The sequence below is a fragment of the Myxocyprinus asiaticus genome, chromosome 4, assembly GCF_019703515.2.
Source record: "Myxocyprinus asiaticus isolate MX2 ecotype Aquarium Trade chromosome 4, UBuf_Myxa_2, whole genome shotgun sequence".
NCBI classification, from domain to species: Eukaryota; Metazoa; Chordata; class Actinopteri; order Cypriniformes; family Catostomidae; genus Myxocyprinus; species Myxocyprinus asiaticus.
The window spans coordinates 46,960,971-46,975,246 of NC_059347.1; the positions used below are offsets into that span (position 1 = coordinate 46,960,971).

Below are 14,276 nucleotides of genomic sequence, written 5' to 3' on the forward strand. Positions count from 1 at the left end.
ACAGGGCCCACACCCACACTTTGACAGGACTCCATCCCCACCATGAAGGGGAAGAAGTCATCCTCATCGCTATAGCGATCTGAGTGACTATGGTGTTTCGGATGATTCGGAAGACCCGCGGTCATACCAACACCAAGACTTGAGCACTCGACAACTCGAGTCCCTTGCAAGGGACAGAGCGCTTTCACACGAGTAGTCAAGATTCAAACATCGATGATTATCTCAGAGAAATTGAGCACTGCCTTTTTGACTTACCTAATGCTTCATCGTGTGAAAAACTCAAGCTCATATGGAAGACCACGTTGAGGAGTGTCCACGTGTTTATGGAAATGCTACCAACTGGTACTAGAGACCGCTACTCAGCTCTGTGTAAAGCCCTACGCGAGGAGTATTCGCCTTATACCTACGAAGCCTCCACTACCCTAGGCGCTTTCGCCATCAAGCAGAAGAGGCATGAGCCTCTGTGCAAGTATTACAGATGCCTGAGAAGGATGTAATGCACCAGGTCTGGAGGAGGAACGGGCTTTCAAGTCTCTCATCCTTCACAACCTCCACGAGAGTGCACGATATGACGTCATAATGCACTGCAGAACGGGCAACCTTACCATGCAGGAAATCAGAAAGTACGCGCAATTGGCATGGAAGACACACGCATGCCCTGCTCAAGGGCACGAAGGTGACGCCGAAGTCCTGGGGATCCAAGCATCAGAAAACACCAACCTAGCGCTTGAAGGCAATGAGATTCTTCGTGTTAAGGTGAACATTAGAACAGGACCCCAGTGGTGCCGACCACCTTGCCAGCAGGGTGGGCAACACACCCACAGGATCACGCCAGGCCAAAATGGCAAAACGCTTGCCATCCTAAAGGAAAGGTACGGTTTAAATGGAAACCCAAACAAGAAGGTGAGTGGAAAGACAAAGTTTCAAACCCCCCCAGAGGACAAGGTTTGAGACAGGAAATGGAGGATATAATCCGGAGATGCCTGACGGAGGCAGTAATGCAGCTTGACGTGCTCCGTCGTTCACCAGGGCCACTGAACTTCTCAAAGGAACATGGCCCCCCGTCAGCATGACTAGACTATGTACCCCCTCACGTTAATGCCAAAGTTTACTTTGTAGGTTGGGAAAGGGGAACAGGGGAGGCCAAGTTGCTCCACAAAACAGCCACTCGTAATTGGCCAGGACCTACTGGACCAATTGGCTCCCCTCATTAACTGCCATCGTGGACACACGTGGGCTCAGGTTGACGCACTGAGGCCACTTGGTCTAGAAAACAGGTTGCCAGCTTCAGATGGACAAGTCACCATCATCCAGGAGTCCAGAGGATCCCTATCAATGATCATGCCTCCTCCAGAGCCTGAGCCTGCTCTGATCCTTCTATGCCACCTGCAAGCCCACAGTCGCCACAGGTTGATAGTCAAAACTCATTTCATGACCACAAGTCTTTCCTTTGTTCACTGAAGAACACGAACTTAACCCTGTACAGCCCCCACATAGTGGGAGGTGTGCACATCAACTGTATAGTGACACCAGATGCGCTTATAGCGCTCTGGTCATAAAAGACCGCTATGAGCAGGATCTATATGATGACTTGTGTCATCACAGTCCTCCTCTCCGTTCAGATTGGGAAAAGGCAGGTCATGCATTTCGTGAGTGTAGTCCCTCAACTCCAACCCCTGTTCTTCATGGGGGCGGACCTTCTGGTCAGACTAGGTGCTCAGTTGGACACAGTCAACCAGGTTCTGCGGTCCTAAGCCCGGGCCAAAAGGCATTCTCTGACCATTGAAGTAGAACACATGATTTCCCGCCAGACCATTCCCCAGGCGTGCCAGGTTGCTAGCGAGGTAGATATGACTATCCCCACGCAAACAGCAGGTATTCCCATCCACCTGGTGATCTCTAAAGGACAGAAGATACCTGGCCCACAGGTGTTCTTCCAACCCTTGCCCCACTTCTGGGAACTCAATCTGACCGTCTGCAGCATGCCCCTGCTCAAATTGAGCCACTGCTAAACCTGCTTGTTTGTTCTGAACCTGACGCACATCCCGACTCAGGTGACGGCACGGCGACCACTAGGGATGCTGGTCGATAACTCGTTTCATGATTTCGAACTGACATTGCCAGTGATAGGAGAATTACCTCCATCACTAGCCAGGGACAACAACCTGAATGGTGTCCCGTCCACTTTCCCGAACAAAATTATCAAGGTCGCCCGCCGCAAAGCACTACAAGACAAACCAATCTGCAGCGCTACCCTAGGCACCAGAGGTGACATGGTCGTATAATCTCTTGTGACTCAACCCAGAGACACAACCCCTGGTGATGATGGAACCTGCTCCTCACCAGAGGAACCCTATGTTGGCTTTGAGGCAGAGGTCAATGAGCAGCTTGCCAAAGCAAATGCTTTAATGACAGAGGATCAGAGAAACGTGCTTCAGAAACTCTTTAATGATTTCAAGCCAATCTTATTGAGAGATTCCCATGACTGTGGGGTCACCGACCTCCACACTGTTCGCATTCCCACTGATCAAAATGCGGTACCCACATTTGTATGCCAGGAAAAAATCCCCCTGGCTGCCTATGAGTTGATCCAAGGGATCCTCGACAAGCTTTTGCAAAAGCAAATCATTCGGGAATGCAACTCAACCTACAACTGGCCTATCTGGCCAGTGTTAAAGCCGACCAGCAAGTGGCGTCTCACCAATGACTATCGCCCTCTGAATAAGCAGGTTCCACTTTCCCACTGGCCCATGATCCATTTGGAACAAGAACTGGCCAAGGTCAAAGGGGCCCGCTTCTCAACTGTGGATGTGGCCAACAGCTTCTGGACAATGAGAGTCAACCCAGCTGGCCAGTACAAGCTGACTTTCTCTTTTGGTAACCGCCATTGCACCTGGAACCGTTGTCCATTTGGATATTCAAACTCCCCAGCCGAGTTCAATATTTTCCTCCATAAGGCCATGAGTGATGCCGCTGCCCACGGTAACCTCATCTACATGGACAACATCCTCATGAGGAACCAGACCTTTGAGGAACACTTGACCGAGATTCGACATGTACTTAACCAACTCTCCACGGCTGGAGCCAAGCTTGCACTAGCCAAGAGCCAGTGATGCCACACCAAGGTTGAGTATGTGGGTCTAACAGTGAGTGCAGATGGCATCGAACCCCAAGCTGAGATAGTTCAAGCCATCCACGACAAAGCTCCGACAAGTTTGTCAGGACTCAGAAGCTTCCTAGGTGTCTGCAACTACTCCCGACAGTTAATCAAGGACTATGCGGAGACAGACTGACCCCTCATGGAACTACTCCATAAAAACAAAACATTAGAGTGGGGAGATCCCCAGGAACAGTCTTTCCGCCAGATGAAAGACAAGCTCAGCTCTGCGCCCTGTCTGGCCTACCCAGACAAGGATAGTGTTCCACCTTGAGGCAAGCTTCTCGTCCCACTGTCTCAGTACCGCCCTGACACAGAAACAAGACACAGACAAACGTGTCATCGGCTACATGAGCCAACCTGATAGTGTTGTTGAGATGACGTTCTGACTGTGAGAAGGCCCTCCTGGCCACCATATGGGCTGTGGAACACTTCCGTAGCTAAATTGGGGGTCAGAAGACAGTCACCAAGACTTCTCACCGACCTGTCACCTTCCTGAACAGCCAACGGCTGAGGGAGGGGTGGGTATCCAATAGCCGCATTGCCACTTGGATGATGGCACTGCAAGGCTACGACACTGAGTTCAAGTACGCCCAGAACCATAAAATGGCCCTGGCTGAATGCCAACACTGTGACTGCGAAGGGCAACTGAGCCCAGAATCCTTACTTGTCACCACTCCGCTGCTCCCGTCAAATCATCATTACTATGATGAGAATACCTGTGCAGACCTCCCAAGGGTCTACATGGATGGCTGTTCATTCCGCCATAAAAGTCAGACTCATGAGCCGGTATTGTTTGGTTCAACCGCAACGTCAACAAACCAAACAACTACCGACTGGGCAACAAGACAAGCCAGTACGCGGAGATCGCAGCAGTGCTCATCATGCTCCATCAAGCCACCAAGTTGACCGTTGAGCAACTGATGATCTGTTCTGACTTTATCTCTCACTTTCCCACATGGAAAGAGAATGGCATGAGGAATGCGAGAAACAAGGAAGTCAAGCCCTCGGAACTCTTCCTGGCTTGCGACCAAGTTGTGACTGACTTGGGAATGACAGTGTACTGGAAAAAGGTCAAAGGTCATTCCCAAACCTCCGGTCCTGACAAAGACTGTAATGACAAAGCTGACCGCCTAGCCAAGCGAGTGACTACTAGACGAGTGGCTTCCAATTACCCAAAAATGTGCGGTAAATGCAATCACCCAGTCGGCAGGCAAAAGAAAGGCAAGAAGACCTGAAGACCTGCCCACTGACTCTGCACCTGGGATGGAGACCCGGCGATGCAGATCTTATCACCATGCAGGAGGAAGACCCGGCCATCCAAACCATCTGGCAGTGGGTAGCAAACCCTGAAACACAAGGGGCCTCTCAAACCCCACTGTGTGATTTGGAGGAGCTACATGCTCTCCTATCTGACCAGCCGTGTCTTAAACTGGAGAAAGGTTTGTTGGTCTATTCCCAAACTGACCAACCGATCATAGGGAGGTGATGCTAGCCCATGCTCACGACTCCCCTGTTGGAGGCCACAGGGGTTACAAGGCTACCCTCAAGCAAGTAGTTTATTGGCCATCGATGGCCCATGACACCCGTTCTTATGTAAAAGTGTGCCTGGTCTGTAGCCAGTTCCAGCCATCCAGACCTCTGGATCGGGCCCCACTCCAGAACCAAGGGATCACATTCCTGTAGTTCCACCTCCAGGTGGATTGGACCAGTCCTCATGAGGTAACAAGTTTCTCCTCATGGTTACCTGCTGCTGAACCATGTGTCCAGCCACTGGGGGATACCCCTCTCAGTTTATTTGGATCGAGGCACCAATTTCACCTCAAGTGTCATGAATACCATGTATGAAATCATGGCCGTAGAAGTCAACTTCCACATCCCGTATCATCCCCAGTCATCTGGACAGGTTGAACGTGCCAACCGCACCATTATCAACATGCTTAAAAAGTACGTTAACAGCACTGGCAGAGATTGGGATGTGAAACTCCCCCTGGTGCTGATGGCCATTAGGTCTACTACGCACCGCTCCACAGGAGTCACACCATTAGAAATGATGACTGGAAGAGAAATGAGCCTTCCGCTACACATTCTATACTGCCCCAAAGATGTCAGTGTTGCAACTGCCTATTCGGCGGACCAATACGTCACATTCGTGTGGGCCCAGAAGAACTTGGAAGCCAGTGTCAAGGGATCCAAAGCCTACTATAACAGGAAAGCGTCTCACCGCGAGTACCAAGTTGGTGACAAGGTAATCTATTTCAGGTTCACCAAACTGGCAGGAATCTCTAAAAAGTTCCTACCAAGTTGATCAGGCCCCTTCGAGATAGTGGGAAAGCTCTCATCAGTAGCCTACTGCATCAGGGTCTCAAAACCAAGCCAAACACTGGCATACAAATGGATCCATTCAAGTCAGATCAAGTCATTCAAGCCATTTTCACTCCAAAGGGGAGAAGATGCACCATAGTGCCATAAGGATAGATGCATGCCTCAACCCATCCTGTCAGCATGCATTAACTCCTAGCACCACTCCACTTTCATATAGTAATCAACTCTGGTTTGTTTCAGGACGAAATTCTCATGGATCCTCAGCATTCTCCTCAGCCAACAAGTCGCCCTATCCAGTGATGTGGTCGAGCCTGGCCCGCCGACCGGCATCGTCCTACAAGGGACACCTGGCCTCTTGATCACCCACTGCAACCTGTACACCCAGAGAATTTACATATGTTTAGATCCCTGGGTTGTATACCGCAAACACATCTGCCTACCCCCACAACTGACGAACACACGACACAGTCGAATGTGCCAAGCAGACAACTGTTCACACTCTTGAACATTTGCAGAAATTCATAGTGACTGTGGAGGACCTCAGCGGCCAGACACGTCCAAACGATTTCTCGGCAGCCTGATGCCACGGCATTAGCAATCGGGTCACTATTCTCCATTGGCCTCTCATCTGCCAACTCTGTCAGCTTCAGTGTGCTTCAAAGCCACATGGGTGAACTTGATGAGGAAATGCCAGAAATCCAACAGAGACTCCTCCTCCAACAAGAACAATTACAGGGCCTGGGTAAAACCCTTCAGGGTACTATAGTCACTGTAAATTTGCACTCTGCTCTTTTCAATAACACTTTGCATGGTTTAAGGACTTTGTCAGAGGTTGTCAGAGAAGACATAACTTATGTGCGTATTGTTAGAGATCTAATGCAGGACCTCATCAGGGAAATGATCTCCTCAGTCAACAGTCTGAGTGGTGGAAGAACAAATCCTTAGATCTGCTACTACCTCTGTTGTGTATCTGTGAAGGTTGCATCTGGCATATAGTCTTGGCAGTGCAATTCCAATCTATGTAAATCCTCAGAACCTCGAAATATGATTTATCCTCAATCTATCCATCATAGAAAGGCAGAATATATACCAACTAAAGTATGTATTGAATGTTGGTTTTCGGAGGGGTAACACACACATTCAACACCAACACCACATGCCTACCATGATGAGGACACCTCGCTCTACCTTATCCCTAACCTAAGCATGTGTACCAAGACAAAGAACATTCACTGGGTTTGTCCAAGCAACCCCTTTGTTAGAGAGGTGACTAAATACCTCTGTGGCCTAAAAGTCAAATCCCCTGAACAAAAGTGTCAAGGTAGCATGTCTGTCAAAGATGAAGAAACAGAGACAAAGGTAGAGCGAGCAGGCAATCGCTGGCTTGTTAACACACCAGTCACCAAAGTTCTAAAGTCATACGACTGCCATGATACAGCCACTAAACTAATGCTACCATACCAGATGGTGCTCTTAATGGTTCCCCAAGGAGCCACCATTCACATTGATGATATTGTCCTCAATCATCTCAGCATCGACAAACATGATGCGGAAATTGAGATCATGGATACATTTAGAGGTCACAACCTCACCATTGATGATACTCCTCAACAGCAGCTTCAGGCTGAAGGGACGAAATGAGTGAAGTTCAGTCTCAAACCTACTGGCTTGACCACTATATTTCCATCACATAAGCAGATTGTCATCTAACCAAGAACACCCTATCAGTCTGGTTACCCTTGGGCTCCTCCTTAGTGGTTGGATCATCATGGCAATTATTGCACACGCCATGTACAGGTACATTCAAAATTTACAGTACAGACTGCACTCTTCTCGTACAGCCAAGTTTTACACACCAGTCTGACCCCATCCCAAAGGTTAACCCCAATAATTTCCAAGGATAAGCCTTTTAACCTCTAACCCTCCTTTCCTTTCCCCTAACCCCTTTCCTCTAACATTTTGGTCCTAGTATCCATTGTCAGGTTCAACTATGATTTTGTGTTATGACCAAAGAACAGCAAAGGATTGTGTTACGGTAAATGCTGTGCCTACCATAACTTGGAATGTTTGTCTTTGTGTGATGAATGTAGTTTTAGACTTAACTAGAATTTCTATGCCCAGAAGTGCCTCAGTCTCTGTCCAGATAATAAAGCCCCTGTGAACTCTATGAACTGTATGGACTGTGCAACCGTTTTCTTTTCTATCAGGATGACACAGATGGCGTAACCCACAGGTTACTATGAAGCTACAGGAACTGTTCGGCCCTTCAGTAGCTCTAAAGATGCTGGACAACAACAAACCCTTCAGACCAAAGGGGGGAATATGTTGGGCCTCATGTGATCAGATAGGAGACAAAGGCAGGTCTACACACAGTCATCAAGCCTGACTGAGGCCTGTAGGAACACTCGAAGCCAAACGGCACCAAAATCAAACAAAGGGAGTCCAAACAAACTACAGATCCCATCAAGCCTTGCTCACTTTACACCTAGGTGTGAAATTCTGAAGGATCAAACTCTCAACTCCTATTGGATGAAATGCACAACAGAACGTGTCCCTCAACCATGATGTCATAGAGAGCATAAAACCCTGGATATTCCTCCTAAGCCTTGCTTCCAGTGACAGTATTCGCTGCATCTAGTTGCAGCCCTGCTGCTTCCAGGTGTAGCCTCGCTGCCCAAGGAAGTAACATACATACCTGAACTTTGGCCATACAATCTCCATCTCGCTGACGAGCCGAGATTCTCCGTGTTCCACAGAGCACGCTAACGGATCCGAAGGAGACTGCCAAGCAATCCGCATCTCACCCTTTTTCCTGCAGAAGTGAAGAAGACTTCCTTCTTCAACCAAGTTGACTTCGCTGATATCTCTGCCAACCCACCGAGAATCAGCCACCATACCGCCCGCTGACAGAGCGAGGAAACGGCCTCCCGTCATCACCCGAGCTTCGAGGAACCGAGTCGGAGTCAAACGATGGATGAACACACATTCTAATCATGTCCTCATGTGACTCAAGTGGTTTACATCTGGGCAGAGATAGATTATAGTGTGTTATTCTTGTGTAAAGGTTATTGCTTGTACAGTTTACGGACCGCTGAGTCCGCTCATTACTGCTAATAATACTCAAGGTATTACTATAACTTACTGTTCCCACGAATGAGATTTGCTGTGTTGTCGTCCAACCACATTGGCAGTTTGTGCATTCCTGCCATCGCGGGTGAGACCAGCACACTGAGTTTATCCATTAAAGAACCAAGAGCCATGGCGGATGGATTTTGAGCCATTCACCGCATCACTGATTGATAAAACTAACGGTTGCAGTCTCTCCCACGATCGCTAAACTGGCTTCAGTGCCGTCACCTTCTTCTCTCTCTCTTGTACTAACCGCACACACACGACCCCTCACAAACATACCCGCACACACATTTGGTGAACAGATAACTTGGCGATAGAGCCCAGCTTTGTCCTCAAGTTATCGTACCAGCAGAGACACGCATTAAACGGACAGAAGGCATTAACCAGTCTCTCCGCCCACATTCACGGCCGCATTCTCTGGCCGGAAACCTCGCGTGACGCACTCTCCACGAGAGCCACGCCTGCCATTTTGTGCACTCTTTCTCTCCTTACACACATACACACATACGCACATACACCCATTCACACACACACACACCTCTACACTCCTCTCATGTATTATAGGCTTATCTGTTATCATATCTAATCATGTTACTGTTTAGTTTGTAGTTGGAAGTCAGAAGTGCATTGTAGACTGCATTGTATTGATTATTTATTGTTATTACTGCATCAATAAACTTTGTTATACTATAAAGAGAAGTGTTTTGGTATTGTTCTGCATGCACCTGTGCCAAGGGCTGGCAGGGGATATCAGTGCTTGGATTCAAGCCTTCATTGTTCCCTTTCTGAATGTCTATGTTCTCTGGACACTGACTTTCCTACGAGAACAATCCTATATTGAGACTGCTATACTGTCTGGTTATTAGTCCCTGATTCCAGGGTGGTGCCCCAGCAATATTAATTCTTATTAATATTCTATTGATTTTGTTAATTGATAGTTATCTTTGATGATTGGTGATTTGAAGGATTAATAAGCTAATGTTGATTCTTATCAATGTTCTATTGATTTTAATAATTAATAATTATCTTTGATAATTATTAATTATTGCTGATAACCCAACCCGCTCCTGAACGAAGCTCCAACACGTGCATAGTAGTGGGGTCAAGACACACCAGTGTAGCATTCTACAGTTTAAAATGTTTGTTGCATACTGCATTCCATATCACTCATTCTTTAAAAATAGACTGCAGTATGCAATATAATACTGTACTTTGCAGTAGGCTGAAAATTAGTATACCCATAGTTTATTGACATTTTTATGCAGTCTGAGTTTAAGAGAGAATGGAATTGAGTCATTAAATTTTAAATCGCTGCCAAAGGCAATCCTAAAAAATACATTCAAAGCGTCTTAACAGTTGCGTAAATTAGATTTTCATTTTTTACTTTCAGTTATTTTACTTAAGGTTTTTACTGCTTGGTATCATTACCTGTGAACAAACATTAGGTCAAAACACCTGTGGGCAGAGTTAGCTTATTGACATTGACAATTAGCCTATTGACAAAACTGAGAAATTGTATTGTCAATAGGCTAATTGCTATCTGTAAAGTACCTCAATGACATCTACAGTAACTCTCAGTCTAATAAGGGCCAAAGAGTACAATACCTGTGAAGTCATTTGTTTCCTGCCCTGAATTAATTTGCCTGTCGAAGAGACTCTCCAAATCATTCCCAAATATGGCAGGAGTATTTTCTATCAGGTACTGGATGAGCACAGCGATCTAAACAACAGATGGAAAAAGCACACAACATCATTAATATGAAAAATAGACACTACTGGCCCACAAACATAAGTGTCAGCTGTAACAGTACATATATCTGAGGCTGAAGTGGAGTCAGCACAGGACATTGGTCAGATGTGCAAACCAGCTCCTAACACAAGCAAAGCAGTTGTTGAAAAAGTTTATGATTTGTTAATGTTTTAAAAAAAAAGATTTATGTTTTGTACATTCATTCAAGTATGTCAGTGACGGAGATGTCCACATTGTGTATGCTAGTTGCCAACCAACTTGTTTCAGTCCAAGTACTAGAGTGTTTAGACATAGTTTAGGGTTTTCATAGCACAGAATGTGTGTGACGTCAGTATCTATGTCTGGCATGTGCTTAGAGATCCTCAGTCCTGGTTTGTGTCTCGTGTCTTGTTCCTGAATTTCAGGACTCTTTGAAAGCGTAAGCAAAAAGCCAATACAGTTTTCCTTAATGGAATGGAGAATTAAAATGCATGCGGATGAGATTAAATGAAAATACACAGTTCTGTCACTTTCCATTGGAAATGCAGTTTTTTTTCATAGAAACTCTAGGATGCCATGGCTGCCTGCAGATGAGTGAATATCAACTAATTGACTCCTGCTGTTCTCTACTTTCTAAAGGATTCTCATGAGTTCATACATGGAAATGGCATCATCGTAGTTCTGGATACGGTCAACCATGGTAACCATAATAGAAAGTTAACACTCAAATGGCCTGCTTTTATTCACCACACATTTATCTATGTGAGTGCACTAATTGGGGTGGATTTAACTGGTATAGGAGACAAGGTGTGAAAATATTGAAAAGTCATGTTTGAATGTTGAGAAACATTAGCATTGTTTGCATCGTGCAGCTGACATCTAACTGCTAATTTTTGCTCTGTGATGTATCTTGGGATTGGAGGCTTCTCTGTTGTCCTTTTAATTATTAAATGATGCTAGCTAAGGCAACCATAACTATTACTGAATGGGTTGGGATATCAACAAACTTCTAACTCAAATCATTAAACTTTAGTGTGTAACTCATCCTGTTACAGACATAAATGATCAAAAGCAGAAATGATCTGCTTGAGGTTAAATGAGTACTATATTAAACTACAATATATAATGCTTAATATAATAATCTTATGGGGAGAATATTTTATGGTCTTGATAATATGTAGTTTCAGCTAAACAGAATTATGAATATTTCTATTTTGATGTCACCATTGCCCTGGGCTGGGCTGAATTTTTGTCCCAGTCCATATAGTACCTTATGGATCATTGAGCTTTAATGAACAGTCATTTTTATTAAATTTTAAAAGTTAAAGGGTTAGTTCACCTAAACTCAAAATTCTCTCCTCATTTACTCACCTTCATGCAATCTAAGATGTGTATGACTTTCTTTCTGCTGCAGTACACAAATGAAGATTTTTGAAGAATATCTCAGCCCTGGAGGTCCATTTAATGTAAGTGAATGGTGGCTAGAATATAAATTATCCAAAAAGCAAATCAAGTCAGCATAAACAATCCAAAATACAGTGGTTAAATCAATGACTTCTGAAGTGAGGCTGTGTTTTGGGTGAGAACAGACCAAAATGGAACTACTTTTCACTGTGCATCTTGACAGCAGTCTCCTTGGCGATCATGATTTCAAGCTTGTGCTCAGCCTGCCTGAAGACAGGAGCTGATGAAGAGGAGACGACATGGCGAAGATGATGTGAGAACCCAAGTGCAATTTTATTTTAGAAAGTGCAATAAATCCAAAAACATGAATCCAAAGTGGAAACAAAATAGAATATAAACCAGAACATAAACTAAACTTGACTATAAACAATGACTTGACTAATAGCATGAAAAATGACAATGTTACACCAACAATACTTGATCAAGGCAAAAGGCAAACAAGAGGGCTTAAATACAAACCAAAAGGTGACAACATAACAAGGCATCCAGTGACAAGACAGAGCTTATTAGCTATGTCTTGCATTGGATAACTTATGTTGTCACATAAGGACCAATGACAGAACTGAACTGGTAACAAGATAACAAGACTAATAAACCAAATACCAATAAGAACAAGACACATGAAACATGAGGGAAACAGGAAACCACATCGCTAAGGGACACGCCAGCATGGTGAATGGTGTCATGTGTTGTTCCTGGCAGGCTACTCAGCTTTACAGGCTTCATATGGTTAGGATTAGGGCAGAGGTGGGATTAGGACATCTGCTGCCTCCAAGGAACAAACTGAGGCACCTTTTTACAATGGGCTAAGACACATGACCAGACAAGGAAGTAAACTAATTTCAAAGTAAAAGACATGAACAAAAACACACATAAACATGACAGTTTACACTTCCTATAGTGCCATCTAGCACTTTACGCATGCGTCAAGCACTTGGAAGTGTAATTGAGGTCGAAATCATGATCGTGTCTAAAGATTGCAATAGCAAGATGTACAATGAAAATGAAGTTATATTTTGGTCTGTTCTCATCCAAAACCGATTGGATCGCATCAGAGGACATTGATTAAACCACTGAAGTCTTATGGATTACCTTAATGTCAACTTTACCTGCTTTATGGAGCTTCAAATGCCTGGCCACCATTCACTTGCATTGAAATGGACTACAGAGATTAAATATACTTCTGAAAACCTTCACTTGTGTTCAGCAGAAGAAAGAAAGTAATACACATCTGGGATGGCATGAGGGTGTGTAAACGATGAGGGAATTTTAATTTTTAGGTGAACTATCCCTTTAAGGAAAGAAACAGTTTTGCATATATCTTCAAAGTGAAAAAAAAAATAAAAAAATAAAAAAAATAAAATAGAATAAAATCCTGACCTTTCTGCTTTGTTTAAAGTATCAGGAGAATATCGAATTGTGAATTCAGTATTGAGTATGGAACTGAATCATGATATGACTATATAATTACCCCTCTACAATGGACCAGAATATCTAACAAACTTGCAAGTGGGCCACAAGTATAAGCAACCACCCAATAAGAAACCATCCTGAATCATGACAGCGACTTTTACAAATAAAAATCTAGCTTATAATGCATTTTCTCAATTTTTACTGCAATGCAATGCAGCCCCTTTAAATTGTGTTTATTTTTCTTACCTCATTTGCATATCATTAGTGAGGTATAAACCTCATTAAATTTGGTTAGATTTCTGTCAAAACATAAGTTACTATCTCATCTTATCTTACTTGTCAAGTAAATGTATACCTCGTTTAATGAATCTTTTATTTATTGTTTTGAATATGCTACAAAAATACTTGAAATTATAATTTTTTTTTATTTATTTTTTTTTTATATATATATATCTACTGAGTTTTGTATGTATTTCTTGACTGACTATTAGCTGTATATTTAACCATGTAATTCCATGTTTCTGTCATGGTGTGTGAACTGTCTGGCAAAGACCCTATGTGCATGTAATATCAACCCAGTTTGAAAATTAGTTTTAGTAACTGGCTCTGAGGGAAATATAGACATTTACAGAGTGTGATTTTGTCATTGGAAGCACGTAATGCTAGTGTTTTAAATAATAGATGAGATAAACTGACAGACATCTCTTTTACACCCGATGGATCCTTCAAGTCTGAGATGTAATGAATAAATGGAATGCAATGCACTAGGAGCTCGTTAATGAAATTTGTGTATGAATAATTCTCCAGCAAGTCAAATAGAGCATGCACACCTCTTTAAATGAGCGGTCAATGTGGTATGAATTATGCAGTTCTGCTATTGTAGAGACAGGGGATAGGTATTCATGACACGTGTATATATTTGCTGTGCAGCATACATGGAACTTTTTTGGAGTGAGAGTTGATCAAACTCTTACATCAATTACATTATTTGTGCCTGTTATATAAGTTGCTATGGAGACCAGTGTTTAATAAGATTTTTCATCTTTAGGTATCCCG

General features: G+C 44.0%; 1 protein-coding gene across 3 annotated transcripts in view; it reads right to left on the bottom strand.

Moving 5' to 3' along the window:
• LOC127438687 (uncharacterized) overlaps positions 1–14,276 on the bottom strand; it is a 75,754-nt gene that overhangs the window by 9,828 nt on the left and 51,650 nt on the right. For all 3 annotated transcript variants that reach the window (XM_051694472.1, XM_051694461.1, XM_051694452.1), the window contains one exon: positions 10,220–10,334. In XM_051694472.1, the coding sequence (XP_051550432.1) occupies positions 10,220–10,334 (115 nt within the window). The remainder of the gene's footprint in view (positions 1–10,219; positions 10,335–14,276) is intronic.